At 46.6% G+C, this 24,124-nt stretch overlaps 1 protein-coding gene across 2 annotated transcripts; it reads left to right on the top strand.

Moving 5' to 3' along the window:
• Nucleotides 1-5,727: 5,727 nt before the first annotated feature.
• Nucleotides 5,728-23,929, top strand: OGFRL1 (opioid growth factor receptor like 1). Of its 2 annotated transcripts, none has more exons than XM_075923721.1 (7): nt 5,728-6,328; nt 10,241-10,327; nt 11,661-11,739; nt 16,122-16,200; nt 16,298-16,364; nt 16,516-16,661; nt 21,191-23,929. In XM_075923721.1, the coding sequence occupies exons 1-7, from the start codon at nt 6,065-6,067 to the stop codon at nt 21,936-21,938; spliced, it is 1,470 nt and encodes a 489-aa protein (XP_075779836.1). In that variant the 5' UTR covers nt 5,728-6,064; the 3' UTR covers nt 21,939-23,929. The 2 variants fall into 2 exon arrangements, with proteins under 2 accessions (XP_075779836.1, XP_025042546.2); XM_025186761.2 differs by having other exon boundaries at nt 5,731-6,328; nt 11,658-11,739.
• Nucleotides 23,930-24,124: the final 195 nt, after the last annotated feature.

Genomic DNA, 24,124 nt, shown 5'->3' with positions numbered 1-24,124 from the left:
CATAATTCACACCTGGGAAAATGCAGACAATGGGCACCTCTGGTATGTGATGGGCGAAGATTCCTCTCCTGGGACAGTGCAGGCGTGTCAATTACTGGTACTAGCCATCAGGGCGACAGGAGGCCCCGAGTCATCAGCTAGCCCATTTACTGTCTGGTGTCTGTTTATGGTAGAGTCAGGGACAGGCAGCACACCTGCGTTCCCAGGATATCAAAGGCTAACTGCCTTTCTCTTGCTCTCTGGGGAAGGGGGCGGGGGGCGGAAACCAAGATGGGGTTCATGTCTGGCTACAGAGGGTGATGTCCCAGGAGCAAGCCCATGTGTGCCCTGCACAGCAGGCTATGCCTCACAGGGGTCCTGTGCCCAGAGGACCATGCTGCCCTCTTCCCACCCCATAGCTCCCCGGCCCACGGACAAGCAGGAAAGGGAAGTGTCCGGCCACAGTGGGATCTCTTCATGGGTGGCAGAGGAGCCAGGAGCAGCGTGGGCCTCCCTGCTGTCCGCACACAGAGCTGCAGTTCACAGTGGTGTCTACAGGACTGGCATGCCCGTGTGCTGTGTGTGGCACTCCTCAGTCCATTTGGGGTCATGCCTATGCCCTTGTGGCTAGCCTGCTTCCAGCCATGACGGACCACCCCTCAGCAGGATGTGTGTGGCCTTCAGAGCCTAGAAGCAGGATCCAAGCTGTACTCAGAGGCTGCCTGCTGCATCTGCATGCCATACACTAACATTGCATGTAGTTGCATGTTCACGGACCGCAGCACAATGTCCAGCCCGAGTAGCCTGAGTGACACTCACTCCCCACCCCCTGTGCGCCCACCTCCTCCATCCTGTGAGACCACTCACCTGAAGATCCCTCCCAGGCATCTGAGGAGGCCTGGGAGACATCCTGGCTCACAGGAACCAGCTCCAGGGAGAGGATCATGGTGTCTGTCTCCTCCTCCTCCTTTTTCATCTCTGGCTGCTCCTCAGCTGAGACCTCAGGCCAGGCGATGTTGTGGGTCTTTAGGCTGGAGTCCATGAGGACAGGTGGGGAAGATGTTTCGCCACCTCCCAGGATCTGGTACAGCATGTCAAAGTAGGGGTAAGTGTGGGGTCTTGCCCCTGAGCACAAGCTGTGCTCTCTGGCCCGGACATATCCCTGGTGGAGCTCCTTAACCTTACTCCGGACATGTTCCAAAGTCTGGGCTGAGTTTTCACACTCTGCCAGGGACTCAGCCATCCAGCCATAAATGTCTGCATTGTGGCACTTTGCCCGGAGATCCTGCAAGGTCTCCTCCTCGCCCCACAGCTTGACGAGGGACAGGATCTCCGGTCTGGACCAAGAGGATGCCCACCTTTTGGTCCCTCTGGGTGGTCCCAGGACCCCTGGGGTTGTTCCCTGTGAGGCCCAGGAGAGTCGCGGGGGGCTTGAGGCTGAGCCATGAGTGGCAAGGCCTGTGGCAGGGAGAACCATGCAGTGAGTTGCTGCTCTGAGGCTGGCTTCCTGCCACAAGGCTTGTCCATGGTTCCTGCAGCTTTAAGAGAGGCCAGGAGATAGGAACTATAGAGTTATGATTACTTTCTATGGAGTGGCCACCAGGGCACCTGTGTTATTTTTTGGAGGTTTCTTCTTTCAAAAAAAAAAAAACCCTCCTCCCTGTCCACATCTGCCTTTTTCCGAAAGAGCTCTTTCAGAAAAGGTGTTCTTCCTTGTAGAAAGATGATTACCAACGTCAGAAAAACCCCTCTGTCCTTTCAATTTACTTTTGAAAGAATGCAATTGCAATGTGATGTTCCGCAAGTTTTGTCAGAAAAATGGTTGTTTGTCTGACAAAATGCTGTAGTGTAGACAGACCCTCAGGAACCGCAGTGTTCTCTTCATGGACGGTCATCTGACATGTCACCATCAATATTCCTACCTCCCAGGGGAGGTTTATTTAACTCATCAATAATCCAACCACTTTCCCTGTGGAAAATATAGTCAATTGTCCTGCCATTTCCTCAGTGCTGAGTAAGAGGTGGGGAACCAGTCCCACCTTCTACTCTAGATCTAGCCCAGTGTCTGGAGCTACTTCTTGCTCCCTGGGTTCCTGCCTATACTATTCTGTCCAAGGTGCGATTCGGTTGCTTTCTCAAGTTTCAAACAACTACTGACTCTGCTTTGCTCTACTCTGCCCTGATGCTCTTTTTAAATGGGTCTGTTAAGCAGTGATTGGCTGCTCCTCAAGCCCCTTCCCTGTTGGCTGCTTCTTGTGCATCCTCCGTAGAGCTCTATTAACCCTTTACTGGCTGTGGGATGACATTCCATCACACCAAGGACACCCTTAACTCCCAAGATAGCTGTAGCCCTGAGCCACATTTGCAGCGGCTCTATTAAGGACCTTATGTCTATATAGTGGCCCACTGCAATCTAAGGACTGTCAGCCATTCCTGGATGACAGCAGCCAGTATCCATGATTTTTGCAGTAACAGTTGCAAATAGTTGCACTCACATTTTCAATTAATTTTTACCACAACTTTTCTCAAGCTTTTCAGCCCATGAAAGAATTACCAAGTCTTAAAAGTTAGTTGTAGACCCAGGGTATGTCTATACTGCCACAAAGAAAGAAAGAAAGAAAGAAAGAAAGAAAGAAAGAAAGAAAGAAAGAAAGAAAGAAAGAAAGAAAGAAAGAAGGATTCCCTTGGATCTTTTCATCCTCCACAACAGCACAGAGTCTTTCTATTTGGGTGTGGGACTGTACTAATGTATCCTGGTAAGTCTCATTTTTATCTCTTTGTCTCCTCAGTTCCTCCAATTCTGCCACCCTGGTCTCCAAAGCCTGCACATAGTTTCTGAGGGCCAGGAGCTTCTTGCACTGAATCCACACATGAAAATCATACATGTTGCATGGGATACATGCATACATACCCTGCATGGATAGCATACTTGAAATCTTGCTGTACAGTCTGACACTTTGTTCATGTTCCCAAAATCAGGGGCCCTGTTAGCATCACACCAGAGATCCACTGCTACCTTGGTGCCATCCTCCAGCTAGCTGGCAGTGTGCAGAGGCAATGCCTTCTTTGCCGTCATCTTAAAAAAACGGATCTTTCCATTAGTATGGATCAGTGCAGCTGCTAATATTGGAAGCCACATAGAAATGAAAGGAAGTGAGGGAGGACTGCTGAACAGGCTGATACACAATGACAGCTGAGTTGTCCTAAGGAAGGGTATGTCTACACTACAGCGCTAATTCGAACTAACTTAGTTCGAATTAGTTAATTCGAACTAAGCTAATTCGAACTAACGCATCTAGAACTAAAAACTAGTTCGAATTAGCATTTTGCTAATTAGAACTAGCATGTCCACATTAAGTGGACCCTGAACAGGGGTTAAGGATGGCCGGAAGCAGTGCCGGCAGGGCATCAGAGGAGGACTTAGAGCGTGGAGATGCTGTCTCAGGCTAGCCGAGGGCTGTGCTTAAAGGGACCCGACCCCCACCCCGGACAGACAGTTCTCAGGGGTGCCCCACTTGCAAAGCAGTCCTGGCTTGGATTGCCCGGAGTGCCCACACTGGGCACATCACAGCACTCGGCCATCAGCCCGGCTGCACTTGCCACAGGCTGCCATCTGGGGAGAGGGAGCAATTGGGGGGCTGCAGGAGAGCTTCCACCCCCAGAAGCCCGCAGAGCCAGCCCAGTCCTCCCCATCGGGGGCTCGTGCTCCATTCCTCCCTCACCTCCTTCCACTTACCCTTCCCTAGCCCCCCTTCCTGATGTACAAAATAAAGGACAATTGTGTTCAAAAATAGAATCTCTCTTTATTGAACAAAACTGGGGGAGACTGGGAAAAGGAGGTGGGAGAAGGGAAGAGAGAGGCTGGGAGAGGGAAGGGCAACTAACATGATCAGGGGTTGGGAACAGGTCCCATATGAAGGCTAAAGAGACTGGGACTTTTCAGCTTAGAAAAGAGGAGACGGAGGGGGCACAGGATAGAGGTCTCTAAAAGCAGGAGTTGGGTGGAGATGGTGCATACAGAAAAGTTCTTCATTAGTTCCCATAAAGAATGACTAGAGGACACCAAAGGAAAGGAATGGGTAGCAGGCTTCAAACTAGTAACAGAAAGTTGTTCTTCACAAAGCAAAGAGTCAACCTGTGGAACTCCTTGCTGCAGGAGGCTGTGAAGGCTAGAACTGGAACAGAGTTTAAAGGGAAGTGAGATCAAGTCATGGAGGTTGGGTCCATGGAGTGGTATTAGCCAGGGGGTAGGAGTGGTGTCTCTGCCCAAGGTTTGTGGAAGGCTGAAGAGGGATGGCACGAGACAAATGGCTTGGTCACTGTCTTCGGTCCATCCCCTCCAGGGTCCCTAGGGTTGGCCGCTGTCGGCAGACAGGCTACTGGGCTAGATGGACCTTTGGTCTAACCCAGGACGGCCATTGTAAGCTCAGGGCTCAGGGTCGGGGGTCTCAGTGGACCCCCTTGATTCTCTTGCACACCTGCTCCTGGGTGGCCAGGCTGGCAGCTATCCTGCCCAAGCCGGCCACTTTCCTGTGCCTAGTGCGGAGATCATGGATGAGGCCCACGATGTCCGCACTAGCCCAGGCGGGTGCCCGCCTCTTGCGGTCCCGGGCAAGCTCCCGGGAGCCGCCAGCCTGGTCCCGGGAAGAGGGGGAGGGTTGGGGGGGCATCGGGTGGGTGGCTCGATCCATGCCAGGTGCAGGGTCTGCTGGCTGGGTGCTGGCAGGCTTGCACCTGGCACGGGCACCGTAGCCAGCCCGTGCCCCTTTAAGGGGTCCGGGGCCGGGAGGGGGACAGACGAGTTTCCCTGGTGTTGGCCAGAGTGGCCACCAGGGAAACCTGGGGAGGGCTAGCCTCCCACTAGTTTGAATTAAGGGGCTACACACCCATTAATTCGAACTAGCTAGTTCGAACTAGGCTTAATCCTCGTGGAATGAGAATTACCTAGTTCGAACTAAGCGCTCCGTTAGTTCGAATTAAATTCGAACTAACGGAGCGCTAGTGTAGCGCCTATGAAAGTTAGTTCGAACTAACGTCTGTTAGTTCGAATTAACTTTGTAGTGTAGACATACCCGAAAGAGGGAGTAAGCAGATAGCAAGAGATTGCACTCCACAATTTGCTTACCTTTTCCCAATAGTTTTTTCGGAAGAGGCTTTTCCCAAATTTGGCGGGTCTTCACTGGGTCAAATTTCGGGAAAGCCTCCTCTTTCGGAAGAGCCCTTCTTCCTCATGGAAGGAGGAAAACAGGACTTCCAAAAGAGCGCATCTGCTCTTCCACAAAAAAAAGTGGCTTTTTATCCCTGAAAAACCCCATTGTGTAGACATAGCCTTGTTCTCTGGTCAGCCTGTGAGGGACCTTTACTTATCAAGCTGCAGTAGGAGCCTGCATCCACACTACAGGTAGGAGGAGTTATTTTTTTTGAGAAAAACTCATTTGAGTTCTGCCCTACACCACCCCCACCACCCCCCTGCTATGCAAGCCAAACTCCGGCTGCCACATGGGGGGATGCCTATGGTGAAGCTGGAAATGTTATTCCCAGCTCGGGTAGATGTAGTGGCTTAGCAATTGAAAACTGAAGCAGAGCCATGAGGGCGCGGGGCTGAGGGCTGAGCTGGCTGCCCCAGCGATACCTAGAGCCCTGGAGGGAGGATGTGTACATCAGCCGGGAATTACACCTGCAGCCGGCTGCAGTCCAGCCCAGCGAGGCAAACAAGGGCCCCGGGGCGCTACCCCGCGCTAGCCGGCTGGCGCGGCGAACCCTGGAGAGAGCCGCTGCTCCCCGTGTCTCATTCATGCAGGAGCAGGGGAGGGAAGGGGCGTGCTCGAGCGCTTCCTGTGGAAATCCCGAAGCCTCCAGCTCCTCCCTGCGTGTGTGTCTCTAGGCTGGGGACCGGCTGAGGCGCAGGCAGCCCCGGCTGCCGCCTTTGCCTGGTTCCCGCTCCTCCCCTGCTGGGGCTCCCCGCCTGCGGCCTCCCCGCACTGCCATGCCCCAGCGGCAGCCCTAGCCGGCCGGCCGCCCCTTCCCCCGGCTCCCCGCGTCCTCCCGGCGGAGGCGGCGGCGCTCGGCGCGGGGGCTGTCACCGATGGGCAGTCTGCTGAGCGGGGTGAGCGTCAAGGAGCCCGCCACGGTGGAGGACTGCGACTCCACCTGGGAGACGGACTCCGAGCCCGAGCCGCAGGACCCAGGCGGGGAGCAGCAGCAGGAGGCGGGCGGGGAAGAGACAGCCCCGGAGCCGCCGGCCCCGCTGCCTGCCGCACACGGCCGGCCCGAGGAGACCCAGCAGGACGGCGAGGAGGCGGAGGGGGGACGCGGAGAAGCAACAGCAGCGTCCCCCGGCCCTGAGCAGGTACCTCCCCCCGCCAACCTGTGCCGGGTGGCGAGAGACCCTGCCCCACCCCCATGCCCGGCCGGGGCGCTACGCTCTCGGGTGTCCCAGGAATGCAGCAGGCTGGGGGTGCGCTCGTGGTGCCGGCCGGGCTGCCCCGGTTCCCTTCCGCACGTAGGAGCGAATTGGGGTGCCCTGGACTGAAGCCGCACAAGCGGGCCTGGGTGCGTGACACGCCCGGGCTGGGGGAGGCAGACCCCGCTGGGGGACTTCGCTGCTTTCCCTGTGTGCCGCCGCTGCTGCTGCCTGTTTTCCTCCTGGTGGCGTGCAGAGCGCTCTGTCTCGGGCTGAAAGCAGAGGAAGTGTGTGGGGAGGGGGGGTTATTTCCCCTACTGCACAGTTTGCTTCACAGCTCATTTCTGCTGGCCCTGAGGGCGGTTTGCGACCAAGATTGTTTTGGTTTTGGTTTGCTCTTAAGTAAGCTAAAGGTGCGGTTAGCAACCGTAGGGAATGTGTGGATATATAGAGCAAAGGACTGGAAGCCAGGGACTCAGGAGGGCTAAGCTTAGCTGGGATATTGACACCATGCTATGGCCTAGGGCAAGTCATTTGATTTCATCTCTTTGTGGAAACTTAATCCCTTTTGAGGGGAAAAGTTAGTTAATATTGGTAAAATCTTTCCAGATGAAACATGCTACTATAATAAGTACAGTGTTACTTCTGGTACTTTCTGGCACCCGTGATTGGAATTTTATGCATTCAATGATGATCCTCAGTACAAGGTCACATTGCTTTACTACTTATTTCTCAGTCATCTGTAAGGGTATGTCTACATCGCACAGCTATTTCGGTACACTGGAGGTATCCCGAAATAGCTACCCCGCGTCTACACAAGGCACCTTTTATTTGAAATATTTTTCAAAATAACAGCCACGCGATTTTGCCATCCCGGTAAACCTTGTTGCATGAAGGTTAAGGGATGGCTCAAAATAGTGTGTTATTTTGAAATTTGGCACTGTGTAGACACACCGAATTTCAAAATAAGCCATTTCAAAATGAATTTGAAAGAAGATACGCAATTTGTGTAGGACAAATTGTGTATCTTGTTTCAACTTCAAGGTGCTGTGTAGATGCATGACCTGCGGTGGCTGTTTTGCTGCTCTCTCATGATTGCACCTGAAGTTTAGAGCTGCCTCGGGTCCACATAAGCATAGAGACTGATATAATGATAAACTTAAAAAACAACAAATGATCTGGTAGCACTTTATAGACTAACAAAACATATAGATGGAATCATGAGCTTTCGTGGGCACAACCTACTTTTTCAGATGACCGGATGAAGAAGTGGGCTATGCCCACAATAGCTCATGATTTCATCTATATGTTTTGTTAGTCTATAAAGTGGTACCAGACCATTTGTTGTTTTTTAAGTTTAACCTGTACAGACTAACTCGGTTACCCCCTGCAGCTTCTGATATAATGATGGCATTATGCTCCTGGACCTGCAAGAGATTGCGGGACTTCATCGGGATTTGAAAGTGCTCAGTATCCCTATTACAGAGCTAGCACATTACCAGACATTGGCTCAGTGTCTGCTAAACTAGTATGGTTGTTGAGAAGGTTGAGAAATGGTGATAGAGTTGAGCAGCTCTCAGGCTCAGCAGCAGCAGCTTATTAAGAGTTATAAGACTAGTATATTGGTGTGACCTTGATAGCTCTGAGGCTTCCATGTTTGTTTCTACATTCAGATTTTATTTATGGTAGGAAATGTGCCCTAAAATTGTCACCCTTGCTAGCATCTGTAGTGTTCTATGAAGAGTAGCAACAGTGGGAGGCTTTGTGTAGATTGGTTGCCGGTGTATCAGCAGCTGCCAATATTTTAGTTCCCATAACATGTATGCCAATTGTAGGGCAGCTACCACTGACATTAATGGGAGGTGTACATGCTCTCCATATAACTGGGGGTAAAACCAGTGCCTAAGAGTCTAACTGAAAATTGTCTCATTTTTCTCATTTTTGAGTGTCCGAGATGGACAATCAGAATTCCATGTTTTGTTTTATAGCTGGTACTAGGAAAACTAACATCATGTTAGCACTTCCTGAAAAAATGAGGAAGAATGGCTCTTGTGCAAGAGGTGTTTTTTGCGCAAAAAGGAGCCATCTACACAGCTCCTTTTTGTGCAAAAGCCTCTTGCGCAAAAGTGGCTGCTAATTAATTATGCAAATGAAGTGTGGAGATATTCCACTCCTTGCTTCATTTGCATAAGCTTTTCTGGAAGAAGGCTACAGTGTAGACATAGCCTAATTGCCCAGGAGTAAGCCTGACTGTTCATACTACCACTGATAAGTTGTTAAGGAACTTTAGAGACTAACAAATATATATATATATATATCCATCTTATCATGAGCTTTTGTGGGCACAACCCACTTCTTCAGATGGGTATAGCAAGTTGTAAAGGAGTGTGAGGTCGCCTCTGCCTCCAAGTTTGTGTATTGATTTCAGTAGAAGAATTTTATTTCTGCATCTTAAAAATAGCAGTATTTATTATAATATTGTAAAAGACAATATTATATGAAAAATAAAGTTCATAATAGAATTAGCAAGTCTCAGTATATGGGTGCTTTTGATTGGATTTTTGCTAAATATATATAGCTTGATCTAGCACCTGCCAAAGCCAATGGGGGACTTTCCACTGACTTCAATGAGCTCTGGATCAGGCCCAGGCCCATAGGTTCTAAAACACTTATGGTCTACCAAAAGCAGAAGGGTAGTCATGTTAGTCTGTAACTTTAAAAAAATGAGTAGTCCTGTAGCACCTTAGGGTGTATCTACACAGCAGGGCTTAACTCAAAATAAGCTATGCAAATTGAACTACGTCAATTGCATAGCTTATTTCAAAATAGCTTATTTCAAAATTGGGAGTGTCTACACAGCACTTATTTTGAAATAGCACTCCCTCCGACTTCCCTTGCTCATTGTACAATGAGGGTTACAGGAGTTGGAGTAAGAAGTCCTCCAGCTTGATAGTATTTCAACATTATTTCGAAATAACTGCCTACTGTGTAGACACGAAGTAAGTTATTTCGAAATAACGCTAGTTATTTTGAAATAATGTTGCTGTGTAGACATATCCTTAGAGACTAACAAATATATATATATATATATATATATATATATATATATATATATATATATATATATATATATATATATATATATATATATATGGTATCATGAACTTTCATGGGCAAAACCCACTTCCTCAGATGAGTGGAGAGAGTTAAAACCCACTTCCTCAGATGAGTGGAGAGAGTTTTGCTTTAGGGCTTAATGATACTTTTCACTGGAACATAAACTTATATTTTGAATACTAGTTTCCTGAATTATATGAAATAGTTTGGCAGTGCAACAAATATTCTTGTTTGCCATTCAGTAATTTTCTTCCACAGGATACAGTGGTTGCTTTCATAGTAAGACATGACACAGGTTTATAAATAGTCTGATTTCACTAACAGAACAGTATAGTTATGCTTCACTTACATGCTCAGCCATTTACAGTACTTTGTTTTGATAAGCGTCTGCACTTTAAAAATAATTTCTAGATAAGTTTTAGATTCAGTAAATAAATCATTGGATGACTTATTGCTCCAAATTGAAGAAATTAATAGATTTTATAAAAGGCTGTACCATGAGTGCAAGCCCTGCTTTTGTTTATATGTTAAAGTTATTGTGTTAAAAATATCCTTCCTGTTACATATGTACATTGTTTGATGAAAGTTTAAGTAAATTTATGCAACTGAACATGTATGAATTTAGAATTGTTGAAGCCCATTTTGCAAAATAATTATTTTAAAATGTCTAATGCCATAATAATACAAATCAGTGTTCACTGTGGCTGTAGGTGGGTGTTAACAACTCTTTAAATGTTTCAGAATGATGATACAACTGAACTGACATCAAAACCAAAGAGAAGCTTTTATGCAGCAAGAGATTTGTACAAGTATCGACACCAATATCCAGTAAGGGCATTTTGATGCTTAAAACCACTCTTTAAATTAAGAACTATAGCAAACAAACACAACTTGTTAAGGGAGACCATATTTTTCCCTATTAAGTATGAGAGAATAAAAGAAGTAGCACTTCTGATGGAATGACCAAAAGGAAATGCCAGAGGGAGGCTCCTGGACATGATGTGCCATTCTTCCCTCTCAAATTTATAAAACTCCTTCATGCTTGAAGAGCTTACAGGCTAAGGTCCAGATCATGCAAACTAATATGTATATGCTTAATTTTAAGCATTTGAATACAGGCAGTCCCCGACTTATGCGGATCCGACTTATGTCGGATCCGCACTTACGAACGGGGATTTTCTCGCCCCGGAGCTCACGGGCGGCGGATCGCCATCTGTGTCCTCCGGGGCGAGAAAAGCTTCTCCCGGTCTCCCTGGTCTGCTGGGGGGGGATCCAGCAAAGCCGCTGGACCCCCCCAGCAGACCAGGGACACCCGAGCAAAGCCGCCCAGGTGGCGGGAGTCCCGCTGCCTGGGCGGCTTTGCTCGTTTGCCCCGGAGCAAACGAGCAAAGCCGCCCAGGCGGTGGCTTTGCTCTGGTGTCCCTGGTTTGCTGGGGGGGTCCAGCGGCTTTGCTGGACCCCCCCAGCAGACTAGGGAGACGGAGAGCAAAGCCGCCGAGCACGCCCGCAGGGGGACAGCCCAAGCGCGCCCGGGCTGTCCCGCTGCGGGCGTGCTCCGCGGCTTTGCTCCTGTCCCCCTGGTCTGCTGGGGGGGGGTGCAGCTAGTGCCCCCCCAGCAGACCAGGCTTTTCTTGCCTTCACCTGAGGTAGAGCAGCTGGGGGCTGCCGGGTTGCTCCAGTAGCGCTGAGGAGCCGCGCTACTGGAGCAACCCAGCAGCACCCCAGCTGCTCTGCCCCAGGCGTCCCCAAGTCAGCCGCTGCTGAAACTGACCAGCGGCTGACTACAGGAAGCCCCAGGCAGAGTTGCTCTGCCCCAGGCTTCCTGGAATCAGCCGCTGATCAGTTTCAGCAGCAGCTGATTTGGGGACGCCTGGGTTTCTTAAGTTGAATCTGTATGTAAGTCAGAACTAGCATCCAGATTCAGCCGCGGTTGAAACTGATCAGTTTCAGCAGCAGCTGACGCCAGTTCCGACTTACATACAGATTCAACTTAAGAACAAACCTACAGTCCCTATCTTGTATGTAACCCGGGGACTGCCTGTAATCCCAGTAATTTAATAATTTGAATGGCCTACCGTTTTGTTTATAAAATCTTTTTTAAAAGCTGAATGCCACCATATTACGACAGGATGATGATGCTTTGTTTCTTTCTTTTCAGCAGAACTTTAAAGATCTCCGGTATCAAAATGACTTGTCTAATCTCCGATTTTATAAAAATAAAATTCCCTTTAAACCTGATGGTGAGTAATCGGTGACATTAGTACTAACAGAAAAATGTAAAATAATAACATAAAACTGAACTGATAATTATAGTACTAAAGATTAGGCTTGTGGAATTCTTATGTCATAAAAATATCTAATGGGGCCTTTTAAAATTTATTTTAACTGTAGTGTAATGTTAACATAGTGAGAACGCTTTAGTGTAAAGCAAGTCCTTAAAAATGGCTGTATAACTCAGAAATTATTTATTAAATTAGTCCTTATTCTACAGGGGAAAATGTCAGTCATGACTGGAAGTTCTAAGCAGTGCATTTCCAACGCAGTGCAGTCATGGGATTCTAACCATACATCTCATGAACTCCAATGGCAGCTGCTTATGTTAAGAACTTCACATCAAACTGAAGTGATAGCCGCAAGAAAGAAATAAGATATTCCACAAAGAATAGATTAAGGGCTGCACTATGACTGTTACAGATAGAGTGATGATACACTAGGGCTGGAGGAAGTGCATTTTGCAAATAGAAGAGAAGGCCAGGAGAAGGAGCGCAAAGCCTCCAGTGGCCGTAGGGCAAAAGAGCGCTTTTTACACCTGTAGAAATGATTAATAAGGTGCTTTTCCAGCACAGCCCTCTGGCCATTGCTTATTCTTTGGAAATATTAATATTTATATTGCTGTAGCACCTAGGAGTACAAGTCATGGACAATTATCCTGTTGTGCTAAGTTCTGTACATAGAACACAAACATAGATGTTGTGAAAACTGGGACTTTAACAGTCTTTAAAAAAGAGCTAGATAGATTCATGGAGGTTAGGTCCTTCAATGGCTATTAGCCAGGATGGGTAGGAATGGTATCCCCGGCCTCTGTTTGTCTGGAAATGGATGTCAGGAGAGGGATCACATGAGAATTACCTGTAGTGATCACTCCCTTTAGGGCATCTGGTATTGGCCACTGTCGGCAGACAGGATACTGGGCTAGATGGACCTTTGGTCTGACCCAGTATGGCCGTTCTCATGTACTTATGTTCCTATAGTTCCTACCCTAGAGAGCTGGTGATGAAATATAAAACAAGAGACAACAGATGGATACATATGGGAGAGTAAAAGGATACAAGGAGACAGCACTGACCAGCATGATAGGCATTGGTCCCAGTATACCAACAGCTTAACCATTAACAAAGATTTTTTAGGCGTCACAGAAAAGGAGTTTTAAGGAGGGATTTGACATAGGGATGTCAATGTGTAGTCCACTACAACTACATGATTAACTGATAAGCCGGGCTTTATCAGTTAATCTTATAGATCACACACACACACACCCTTGCTGCCTTTAAGACAATAAGAGGGGGAGCGGGAGCTGGTGCCCATGAGGAACTGGCTTTAAGCAGGCTCCCCATGCACACTGGATCCACCACCCTGCCCCCCGCACTGCTGCCTCTTTATCAGAGGCAGCAGTGCAGAAGGTGAGGGGGTCATGCTGGAGCCAATACACATGAGGGAGTCAGATTTTGGCTCTCTGCATGTGCTGGCTCTGCACACCCTCCTGCTTTCCCTTGCTGCCTCCAACAGGGCAGTGGCAGGGCAGGCAGGAGCCAATTCCCCCCAGTACTAGCTCCACGATGCCACCAGTCCCCCCTCCCTGCGATGCTGTCTCTATCAAAAGCAGTAGCGCGGGGTGGGGAAGGCTGCTGCACAGTTTCCCATGGATGGAGGCTGCTTCGCCTCCCTGGACCCACCACGGATAGAGGTTGGTCCTCCTTGGACCAAAGAAGAGAGATAGATTTGTGAGTTTTAATTATAGAAATGTTGATTTGATTTGAGGTCATGGATAAAATTACCTAGAGATAGTGTATAGTAAGAAGAGATGGAAGTACCACAAACAGAACTCTGTGGCTCCTCCAGAGGGAGTTGGAGGCCGAGTCTCTGCGAGACATCCTGAAAGAGTGACTAGAGAGGTGGGAAGAAAACCAGGAGAGGACTGAGTCACGAAAGATAATGGAAGACAAGATTTCAATACAAAAACATGGAGGATTGTGTCAGAGTTGGCTGACAGATCAAGGAGAATGAGGACAAAGTACTGGTTCTGAACTTTGTCAAGGAAGAGACTCAAAGGGAGAATAGGAAGGAATTTGCACCCAAGCATGCCTCGATATAATTGTGTGTGGTATCCACAGGAAGTGCAAGCAGCTACTCTATGGGGCCATTATGGCTACGTCTAGACTACATGGCTCCGTCGATGGAGCCATGTAAAATAGTTTATTCAGCATAGTCAAAGAAGTGTTTCACAAGGCATACCAGAGCAGTCGACAAAGGCTTCCTTTGTTGACCGCGCCACATCTAGACTGCCACGCTGTGCCGGATCAGCTGATCATTCTCACAGTGCAGTGGCCATTTTTATTTTAATGAAGCGGGGATTATTTAAATTCCCGCTTCTTTGACTATGCCGAATAAACTATTTTACGTGGCTCTGTCGATGGAACCATGTAGTCTAGACATAGCCACTGTGTGAAACACCTGGCTCGCAGCAGCCTTGCTTATATTGCAGGGTGACCCCACCACATTTTCTGTTCTAAATTGCTCTCTAGAAATGTATGTTTTGTGTTGCTCTGCCCTCTTCTGGACAGTCCTAATCCACACGAACCTCCTTACTCCAGATGTCCCTAATTTTGGAGCACTTGCGGTATGGACCCTGGCAGGTGGATGAGAAATCAGCTTTTCATGCTGCAGCTCGCTCTCCCTCCTAGTTGAAGGAATGGCAGCACAGTGATGCGCTTCTCCTGAGGCTTTTCCCCGCCACTGCCGTAGCAGCAGGGGGCAGTGGCAGGGAGTGGCAGGGAGCGTGGAGCCACGTGTCATATAGAAAGAAGTTTACAGTTTCACACATAATGCTACTATACACATTATGCTGCTGATCAGCAAGTTGCGTGTTCAGATATCTCAGAAGTCATACTTTGTAGACAGTTTATTACAATACTGTGAGACTATGCGAGTGCTTTCCATCGCAGGGAGGAGGCAGTGAGCAGAAAGATTCTAGCCCTTAAGGGAGACTCTGCTCCCTCCTTCCAGCTGCCCTTTTGTGAAAAATAGGTCAGTCTGTTTCTCTGCATCCCCTCCATGCCAAACCTGGGAAGGAACAGTGGGGGTGAAAAGTCCTGGAGCTCTCTCCTTTCCCCAGTCCTGGAAGGGTGGAGAAAGGGACTGGAGGAGCTGATACAGTAGGGCGAGGGGGTGATGTTGATGTTGGCAATGCTGGTATTTAATTTGTAGCTGGGCTGGGAGAACAGCAGGCACAGAAACAATGCATTAGAACTTTGATTTGGGGAGAAGCTGGAAGCGCTGTACCATCTAGCTGCCATCTGAAGACCCTGCAGTGGGGACCAAGATCACTGAAGCCTATCAATTTGGGATAAATGGGAGAGTTCAAAAATCAAAAGTCAGACCAAAGACATGAGAGTATCTTTTTTCTTTAAATCTCATGTTGTTTTTTTAATGTGGGGGTTAGCGATATTTCAGTAATAAAACTGCTATTAATTTCAACCAGAGAAGAGTTAGGTCAATACAGCATACTTTTGAAAAATCTCCACCATGTAATTTGAATGTAAGGTTTTGGGTTAGGGGACATCAGTTTGTCCTATGTTTTGTTCAGCACCTAGCACAAATGGGTTCTAATGCATGACTGGTGCTCTGAGGTTCTGCACAATATCAATGATTAATAGTAATTCATATATTCCATTTTTGTTTGGTCTCCTACTGTTGATTTCTGCTTGTTTGCCAGTAGGACTCAATTTCATTAATGTTTTGAGACTAATACAAGTATAAATTCTCCTGGAGTGTTGTGGATTTTTCTAGTGTGACGTGAGAAAGTCCATTTGCATTCTTGGCAGCACTAGTGGCATCAAGAGTTTCAGGCACAATTAATTGAAACAAATTTCCAGATCCTAATGCACCTGGCAACAAGAGAGATTCTTGAATGAATGACTTCCTTACAGTATTCAGGATATATGCTACTAGTCTAGGATCTCATATATGAAGAATTGTGTTGATGTAGCAACTACAGAGATTTCACTCTGAATATCATCAGCGTAAATAGACTTTTACTTATTTTATCGCATCTGTTTTAGAGGTGATAAGAAATCTACTCCATTGAATAAATAACGATCAATATGCTTTACACAGATTATAGTGCCATATCTTCAGATGGTGTAAATCATTATCTGTTGAAATCAATGGAGCTATACCAGCTGAAGATCTGGTCTGCATTAATTAGCATCTGTGTAGGGACAGTGCTAATTATCCTTCTCTTTAAGTTAATGGCATGTTTTTATAACAAAGTACAATATAAAAGTAAAACATCTGTCCTATACTTGGAAGATATTTTAATAATTTCCTGAATTTGTTTATACAGGAGTTTACATTGAAGAAGTACTAAATAAATGGAAGGGAGATTATGAAAAACTGGAACATAATCACACTTATATTCAGTGGTTGGTTACTTATTTGCTATTTTTATTTTAAAGAATTGATTTGATTAAAAGTGTTATGTTGTCAACCATAAACTGAAACAACTTTTTTTTAAAACAGGCTTTTTCCACTTAGAGAACAAGGTTTGAATTTCTATGCTAAAGAATTAACTACATATGAAATAGAGGTAATGTAAATTGAGTTTACTGTCAGTTGTCAGATTAATATTGAAGTATGACTGTTTTGTTATTGTTTGTTATATGAGGTTGTTGTGTACAATGCCAAAGTATTTGTTTTAGAGCCATTTAGGATTTTAGATGAACTTCTTGTTTTATTAGGAATTCAAGAAAACAAAAGAAGCAATTAGAAGATTCCTGTTGGCTTATAAAATGATGTTGGAGTTTTTTGGAATAAAACTAATTGACAAAACAGGAAATGTAGCAAGAGCTGCTAATTGGCAAGAAAGATTTCAACATTTGAATGAGTAAGTAATGTCATGCATTAGATGCTATGTAATTGCCTTAGAATTTTTATCTTTTGTTTTCTAAAGAAAAGCAGGACATATTTTCAGAAAAGTGCCAGGAAAGTGGGAGGACAAAAAGCAAGACTCAGGGCATGTCTACACTAGGAAATTATTTCAAAATAACTTATTTTGACACCAAATGAAATTAATGGGTAGCAGGTTTAAAACTAATAAGCAAAAGTTCTTCTTCACACTGCGCATAGTCAACCTGTGGGACTCCTTGCCAGAGGAGGCTGTGAAGGCTAGAACTATAACAGAGTTTAAAGAGAAGCTGGATAAATTCATGGAGGTTAGGTCCATAAAAGGCTATTAGCCCCAGGATAGAAATGGTGTCCCTGGCTCTGTTTGTCAGAGGCTGGAGAGGGATGGCACGAGACAAATTGCTTGATCATTGTCTTCGGTCCACCCCCTCCGGGGCATTTGGTGCTGGCCACTGTTGGTAGACAGGCTACTGAGCTGGATGGACCTTTGGTCTGACCCAGTATGGCCATTCTTATGTTCTTATGTACCTTATGTAACACCTGAAATAATAATTTCAGAATAGTGTGTCCTCACTCCAGGGAAGCCTCGAAATTAGTCTAAAGCAGACTTAGTCAATGTGGATGCACTACCTCAACTTAGAGCCCCAGGAAGCACTGGGGAGTAATTAGTTTGAATTACTCCGGGGAGTAGTTATTTCGAAATAGTGGCACCAGAGCATCTACACCAGCAGTGCACAATCAGTGGGATTCTGGGGGGGTCATAGCGCTTTGATCCGTGCCGGCCAGTATTTTCTTTTCCCAGCTCGGTGCCCGATGTATACGCAATGGGGGTGGGGGAGTGGCCAGGGAGCGGACTGGTGCTTTAAATTAAAGGGGCTGCAACAAAATGGTCCTGGTGGTTTTTTTTTTTTTTTTTCCCTGAACAAAAATTTTTCCAGTTGAGCACTACTGATCTATACTACCACATTTTTGAAATAACTATTTTGAAATTAGCATTATTCCTTGTGGAAAGCAGGAGTTATTATTTCAAAATAACCAGCCTGTTATTTCAAAATAATGGGCTTGGTAGTATGGACGTTCCATTTGTTATTTCCAAATAAGGAGAGTTATTTTGAAATACAGGCAGTCCCCGGGTTACATGGATCCGACTTACATCGGATCCCTACTTACAAATGGGGTGAGGCAACCCTGCACTAGCTGCTTCCCCCCAGCAGACCAGGGAGATGCGGAGCGGCTTTTCTCAGCAGACACCTCAGCTTGAAAATAAAGGACTGAGGGAAGTGAGGTGTGGGAGAATAAAACTGAGCTCTGGAGAAATGTTTGGCTAGAGTTTCCCCTACAATATGTACCAGTTCCAACTTACATACAAATTCAACTTAAGAACAAACCTACAGTCCCTATCTTGTACGTAACCCGAGGACTGCCTGTAACTCCCTAGTGTAAACCGTGGCTCAGTGATTGTTTTGAGTATGTATATGCAGCAAGGAGTCGCTTGAGTATGTATGTATCTCTTCCACAAATGCCTTATGACTATGCTCCTAACCTAATGTCAATCTAATCAACAATCATGAATTCGCTGACACGAGTACTTCCGAGTATTATTGAATGAGAGCACAATTCCTTAATAGTTTGTCTAACACACTACTGTACATATTTCTCAACTATTCCCAAAACAATGCTTTCTCCTGATATTATGGGTGCATACTGCTTTCTTAGGTTAGGGTTGCTTATGAGTAAATCTGGTCAAATAATACTTTAAAAAAATCAAGTACTTTATTTATCTATTAATTTATCCGAGTCATCTCATTGACCTTATTAGACTTTGAATCAGGCCTTCAGTAAGTCAGGGCTGTGCAGGAGCCAAGCTCTCAGTCATTGCATATTTTATAATATCAACTCAGGTGTTCCAGTGCTAGCCAGCCAAATCGTTTTAAGTCAGTGTATTGCTACGATAAACAAACACCGTAAAATCTCGAGTATAATGCGCACCGAGGTATCATGCGCACCCTGACTTTGAAATCTTATCACAATGGAAAAATCTAGACTCCTATATATAATGCGCACCTATGAAATGAACCTGTCAGTAGCCCCCAGGCCGGGGAACTCCCCCTCTCCTCCGCACAGAAACTTTCCTGCTGCAGTGCGGTGCGGGGGCCGCCACTCCGCCAGACTCCTGGACAAGGCAAGGAGCCAGGGGTCCCGCCAGGCTGCAGCACCCTGGCTTCCTGGTGCTCCTTAGGCTGTGCCCAGGAGCCCCCGCGGCAGGTGCGAGCTCGGCGTGGCGCGGGGGCAGCTGTCTGGAGGAGTGGGGGGCAGGTTTTAAACTCTGCCGCCGGCTCCCCAGGCTGCATGCACGTTTCCCGGGCGAGCCTGCAGGTGGGAGCGGCGCATCCCTCCCTCCCGCTCTCCTGCAGCCTGGTGCTGGCTCCAGAAAGCGGGCGAGGCTGGGCTTGGTGCTGGCGCCACCACCAGCTCCTTGCCTTGTCCGGGAGTCTGGTGCTGCAGGATAGCGGCAGGGAGGTGTCATGGCTCCTTCCCCACTCTGGCATGATAAATGCAGAAGTGGGGGACAGCAGGTGTACCCCAAAGCCTTATCTACCAGGCTTTGGTATAAAACTTCCTCCAAAATCTTAAAAACCTAGATTTTGGGAATAAAACTTCCACTGCCACCACCCAATATTAATAACGAGATGAGGGGAAAGATCATTTGGGAAATCTCACTCCTAATATAAAAATCAGGACACACAAGTAACCAATGCCAGGTTAATAAAAAGACAAGAGAAAACTTTTATTATTACAACAATATTCCTGTTGCAAGCATAAGGATCAGATGGAAAGGTAACAAAATATACTCATGGAGGAATTACACCATGGGCTAGAACTTAGTTAAAAAGAAAAGCCAAACATCTCTTAAGCAGTGCCAGACATCAGATCCCATTCCCAACCCTTAAAACAATAAAGCCTAACAAAACTACCTAAACTTTACCCTACTTACAGAAAGTGAAGAATTGTTTCTTGGAGAAAGAGACATGCTTGTCCCTCCCTGTAGCTGCAGAGGACTCGCCCAGAGAGACAAAGGAGGAACCCCCCCCCCCAAATTCCTTTGTCCCAGTTTGAAAGTCCTAACTACATTCCTATTGGCCACTCACTCCACCTGGCTGGGTGTAGTTAACCCCTTAATCCCCAGGCTGCTGGCTAACCCTCATAATCATGACAGGAGGGACATGCCGCGTCCCCCCGGACACCTGCCCGCGCGCCGAGCCAAGCTTGCACCTGCCGCAGGGGCCCCTGGGCGCAGCCTAAAGGAGCATCGGGCAAGTAGGAAGCCAGGGCGCTGCAGCCTGGCAGCACCACCAGCTCCTCGCCTTGTCCGGGAGTCTGGCGGGGCGGCAGCCCCTGCGCTGCGCTGCAGCGGGAAAGTTTCTTTGCAGGGGAGAGGGGGAGTTACCTGGCCTGGGGCTACTTACAGGTTCGTCGGCTTCTGAATAAACTGCCAAAATAAAACTTTAAAAAATAACTGCTATGTATAATGCGCACCCCGACTTTGACCTCCAAAAAATCGGAAAAAAGTGTGTATTATACTTGAGATTTTACGGTAATCAAAGTCCATATTTACAGCTCTTCAGCCATGAATCTCCAAGCATTTTACAAATAGCCCTAATGGGAATTACTACAGGCAGTCCCCGGGTTACGTACAAGATAGGGACTATAGGTTTGTTCTTAAGTTGTATTTGTATGTAAGTCGGAACTGGCTCCAGATTCAGCTGCTGCCACTGAAACTGACCAGGGGCTGACTACAGGAAGCCGGAGGCAGAGTTGCTCTGCCCCCAGCTTCCTGGAATCAGCCTGATCAGTTTCAACAGCTGCTGAATCTGGAGCCTGGGACAGAACAGCTGGGGCGCTGCCCGGTAGGTTCCCACAGGACCAACCCGGCAGCACCCCAGCTGCTCTACCCGAGGTGTCCCGCAACAAAAGCCTGGTCTGCTGGGGCGCACTAGCTACAAAGCCGCTGGACCCCCCCCAGCAGACCAGGGACACCCGAGCAAAGCCGCCGAGGCAGCGGGACCCCCACTGCCTGGGCGGCTTTGCTCCTGTCCCCCTGGTCTGCTGGGGGGGTCCAGCAAAGCCGCTGGACCCCCCCAGCAGACCAGGGAGACCGGGAGAAGCTTTTCTCGCCCAAGAGGACCCGGGCGGCAACCTGCCGCCCATGAGCTCTGGGGTGAGAAAAGCCCCAATCGTAAGTGCGGATCCGACATAAGTCGGATCCGCGTAAGTCGGGGACTGCCTGTATACAGTAGTATCTGGACTAGGTGGAGAAAATAAAGCATAGAAAGATTAAATTACATGTGCTGGGTGACACAATGGCAAACAAGACAACAGAAGCCAAGACTTCTGGCTCTCGTCCTTTAACCACCAGACTATACTCCATCTCTCACTTCAGCAGAATTTATTTTTAAGCATTACTTGTCTCTATTATTTTATGTAAGTTGAGTGATTCTTTTCGTGCAGGTCCCAACACAACTACTTAAGAATCACTCGAATTCTGAAAAGTCTTGGTGAGCTTGGATATGAAAGTTTCAAATCTCCTCTTGTAAAATTTATTCTCCATGAAGCTCTTGTGGAAGACACAATTCCCAACATTAAGCAAAGTGCTTTGGAATATTTTGTATATACCATAAGAGACCGAAGAGAAAGGAGAAAACTCCTGCGATTTGCCCAACAACATTATACACCTTCAGAACATTTCATCTGGGGACCACCGAGAAAACAGAAGGAGGCAAACAAAGCAGGTAAAAAGCAAACTTCTCCAGTTTCTTCTCACAACAGTTACATTTCTAAACACAAGAAATGGAGAGATTCCAAGAATACATCTATAACTGGTAGTTCAAGTAGCAAAACAGTTGAAGAAAAAAAGGTAGAACTTTCAAGAAATGGAGAAGAAAATGACCAGCGTGGAACAGAAACCAACTGTGAAGCTGCTAAGCAGAGCAACAGTGAAAAGCACAGTGATTTCAATTCAGAAGAAGTTCTCGATTCATCAGACAAAAAGGAGAACATTTCTCATTTCAAAAAAGATAAGGGAAAAGATGGTGAAAATCTGAGCCAAGATTGTGGCAATCCAACAATTATAGAGCGAGAATCATGTGACAGTGAGAACTGTTCAAGTAATGTATCAGCAGATGTGCAAGACAGCCTAGGTAAGGATAAACCTCCAGTGGAATCCACCATAAAGAACAAAGAGGAGATAAAATCATGAGTACAAATTTAAAACTAGTTATGTTTCATAGTGAATGAGACAAATTATCATTTTGGATGATATTGACCTCTAGTTTAATGTAAGGAATGTCATGGGACTAGGCTGAATATGAAAGTATCAGATTAAGCTTTTGGGGATTACTATTTTGTAACTCAATTCATAGGGCATAATTAAAAATGGTTTAAATATGCCAATTTGAAACAACTATATAGGATTAAATTGCATACGTTCCCTTTTCAGATTGATTTCAGTTTATGTAAAAAGGAATGCCATTCATTTCTGATACCACTTTGTTCATCTGTTTTAAAAATTAGAATATTACAATTTAAGTGTTTTTAGGACTTGCAGGAACAGACTGCAGTATTGATTGTCCTTTTCAAGGTAATTCTGCAAAATTATTTTTAGAGCAAAATTACTTATACTATGGTTGACGTCACTGGAAGTCCGGCACAATATCCAAGGGCAGAATTAGACACAAAGGCTTTAACTTTAAATGAGCATTTTTGGTTGAGACTTTCAGAACTGGATATCAAAATGTTCCATTTTTGTGAAGCATCATTCTAAATTAAGTGAAAGTCTAATTCATTATTAAATTGTACAAGCTCTTATCTCACAGTTACACGGTGAGCTGTTCTTTAGATCTCTTTCAGTCTCTCTTGAGTGTGTCCCTCTTGTGACAAGTTTTGCTTCTCTCATCTACTTTATAAAAAAGGAAATCTGGTATTGAATTTTCAGACATTAGGCTCAGGATTGTTGGGGTGTGAATCCAAAAAGATAATAGTTGCAGAAATGTATTCGTCATTGTGACACTTCTTGCACATATAATAGTGGCCATCCAGCCACATTTAGGCACCTAAAATAAAGAAGGCCTTATTTTTATAGAAGTGGTGAGAACTGAAAATTATCTCTGAAAAGATGGTCAAGAATTTAGTTACTTAAATAGAGATTTAACTGCTTCATTATACGCATCTAAGATTAAGCATTTTGGAGAAGTCTCATAAAGATGAAACTAGTAATGAGATATTAATTACCCACAAAGTGCCATGCAACAAAAAACTAATGTATTTTTCCTAATAGCAACCCTGGGTTGACATACACAGTAATTAAATCACTTTTGCATGTCTACACTATGCTCCTTGTATCAGCGGAGCACATCCTTACCAGGAATACTTGCAAATTTAACTGTCAGTGTGGGGCATTGTGGGACAGCTTCCAGCACCAGTCAATGTAAGCAATACAGTGCCTAAACTGACACTGCATTGACCCACTACACCACTTGCAGAGATATAGTTAAGTCATCATAGTGTCTGAGTTACACTGAGAGTAGTAACATTTTTGTGTACATGGAGTTACAGAGTTAGGTAAATGTACAGCTGCCTTGCATTAAATCTAACTCTGTAGTGTAGACCAGGATGTAAATCTGCTCCATGTTAAGTTTCCACATGGACCTTTCTGCTGGTCACTCAGAGTTCCAAGGTGCATGTGTCCTCTGCTGTTTCACATATGTTCTTTACATTCCTTAGCTTGCCATGCATTAAGTCTCTGTGTGAGTCTGTAAAAGCACCTACTAGAACTTGCTTAGATGATTTTTATCACTTGGATTTTTTTGATTTATAAGGGTAAAATATAATTCATGTTGAAATTATTGAAAATGATTGTGTACAGGCAGTCCCCGAGTTATGCGGATCCGACTTATGTCGGATCCGCAGTTACGAACGGGGCCCTTCCTCTCCCTGGTCTCCAGCAGACCAGGGAGAGGAAGCAGAGCGGTGGAACACTAGGGCAGCGGACAGGGCTGTCCGCTGCCCACGTGCTCCGCGGCTTGGCTCTGCTTTGCCCCCCGACCCCCTGGTCTGCAGACCAGGGGGACGGGAGCAAAGCAGAGCCAAGCCGCGGAGCCCGAGGGCATCAGGACAGCCACGGTGCGTCTGGGCTGTCCCGCTGACCCCGTGCTCCGCGGCTTTGCTCCGGACACCTGTGGTACAGCAGCTGGGGCGCTGCCAGTTGGTCCCGTAGCGCCACTCTGGGCGCTAATGGACCAACCGGGCAGCACCCCAGCTGCTCTGCCCCAGGTGTCCTGATTCAGCCACTGCTGGTCAGTTTCAGCAGCGGCTGAATCAGGACGCCTGGGGCAGAGCAGCTTGGGTGCTGCTGGGTTGGTCCAGTAGCGCCGAGGAGCGGCGGCG

The sequence above is a fragment of the Pelodiscus sinensis genome, chromosome 3 (assembly GCF_049634645.1).
Source record: "Pelodiscus sinensis isolate JC-2024 chromosome 3, ASM4963464v1, whole genome shotgun sequence".
NCBI classification, from domain to species: Eukaryota; Metazoa; Chordata; order Testudines; family Trionychidae; genus Pelodiscus; species Pelodiscus sinensis.
This window is presented reverse-complemented; position numbering and strand designations above follow the sequence as displayed.

Bases quoted from the DNA above. Each gene is read 5' to 3' on its own strand.
- OGFRL1 (XM_025186761.2), top strand. From the start codon at position 6,065: ATGGGCAGTCTGCTGAGCGGGGTGAGCGTCAAGGAGCCCGCCACGGTG. The intron at 11,740-16,121 runs GTGAGTAATCGG...TTGTTTATACAG, and splicing joins AATTCCCTTTAAACCTGATG to GAGTTTACATTGAAGAAGTA. The intron at 16,662-21,190 runs GTAAGTAATGTC...CTTTTCGTGCAG, and splicing joins AGATTTCAACATTTGAATGA to GTCCCAACACAACTACTTAA.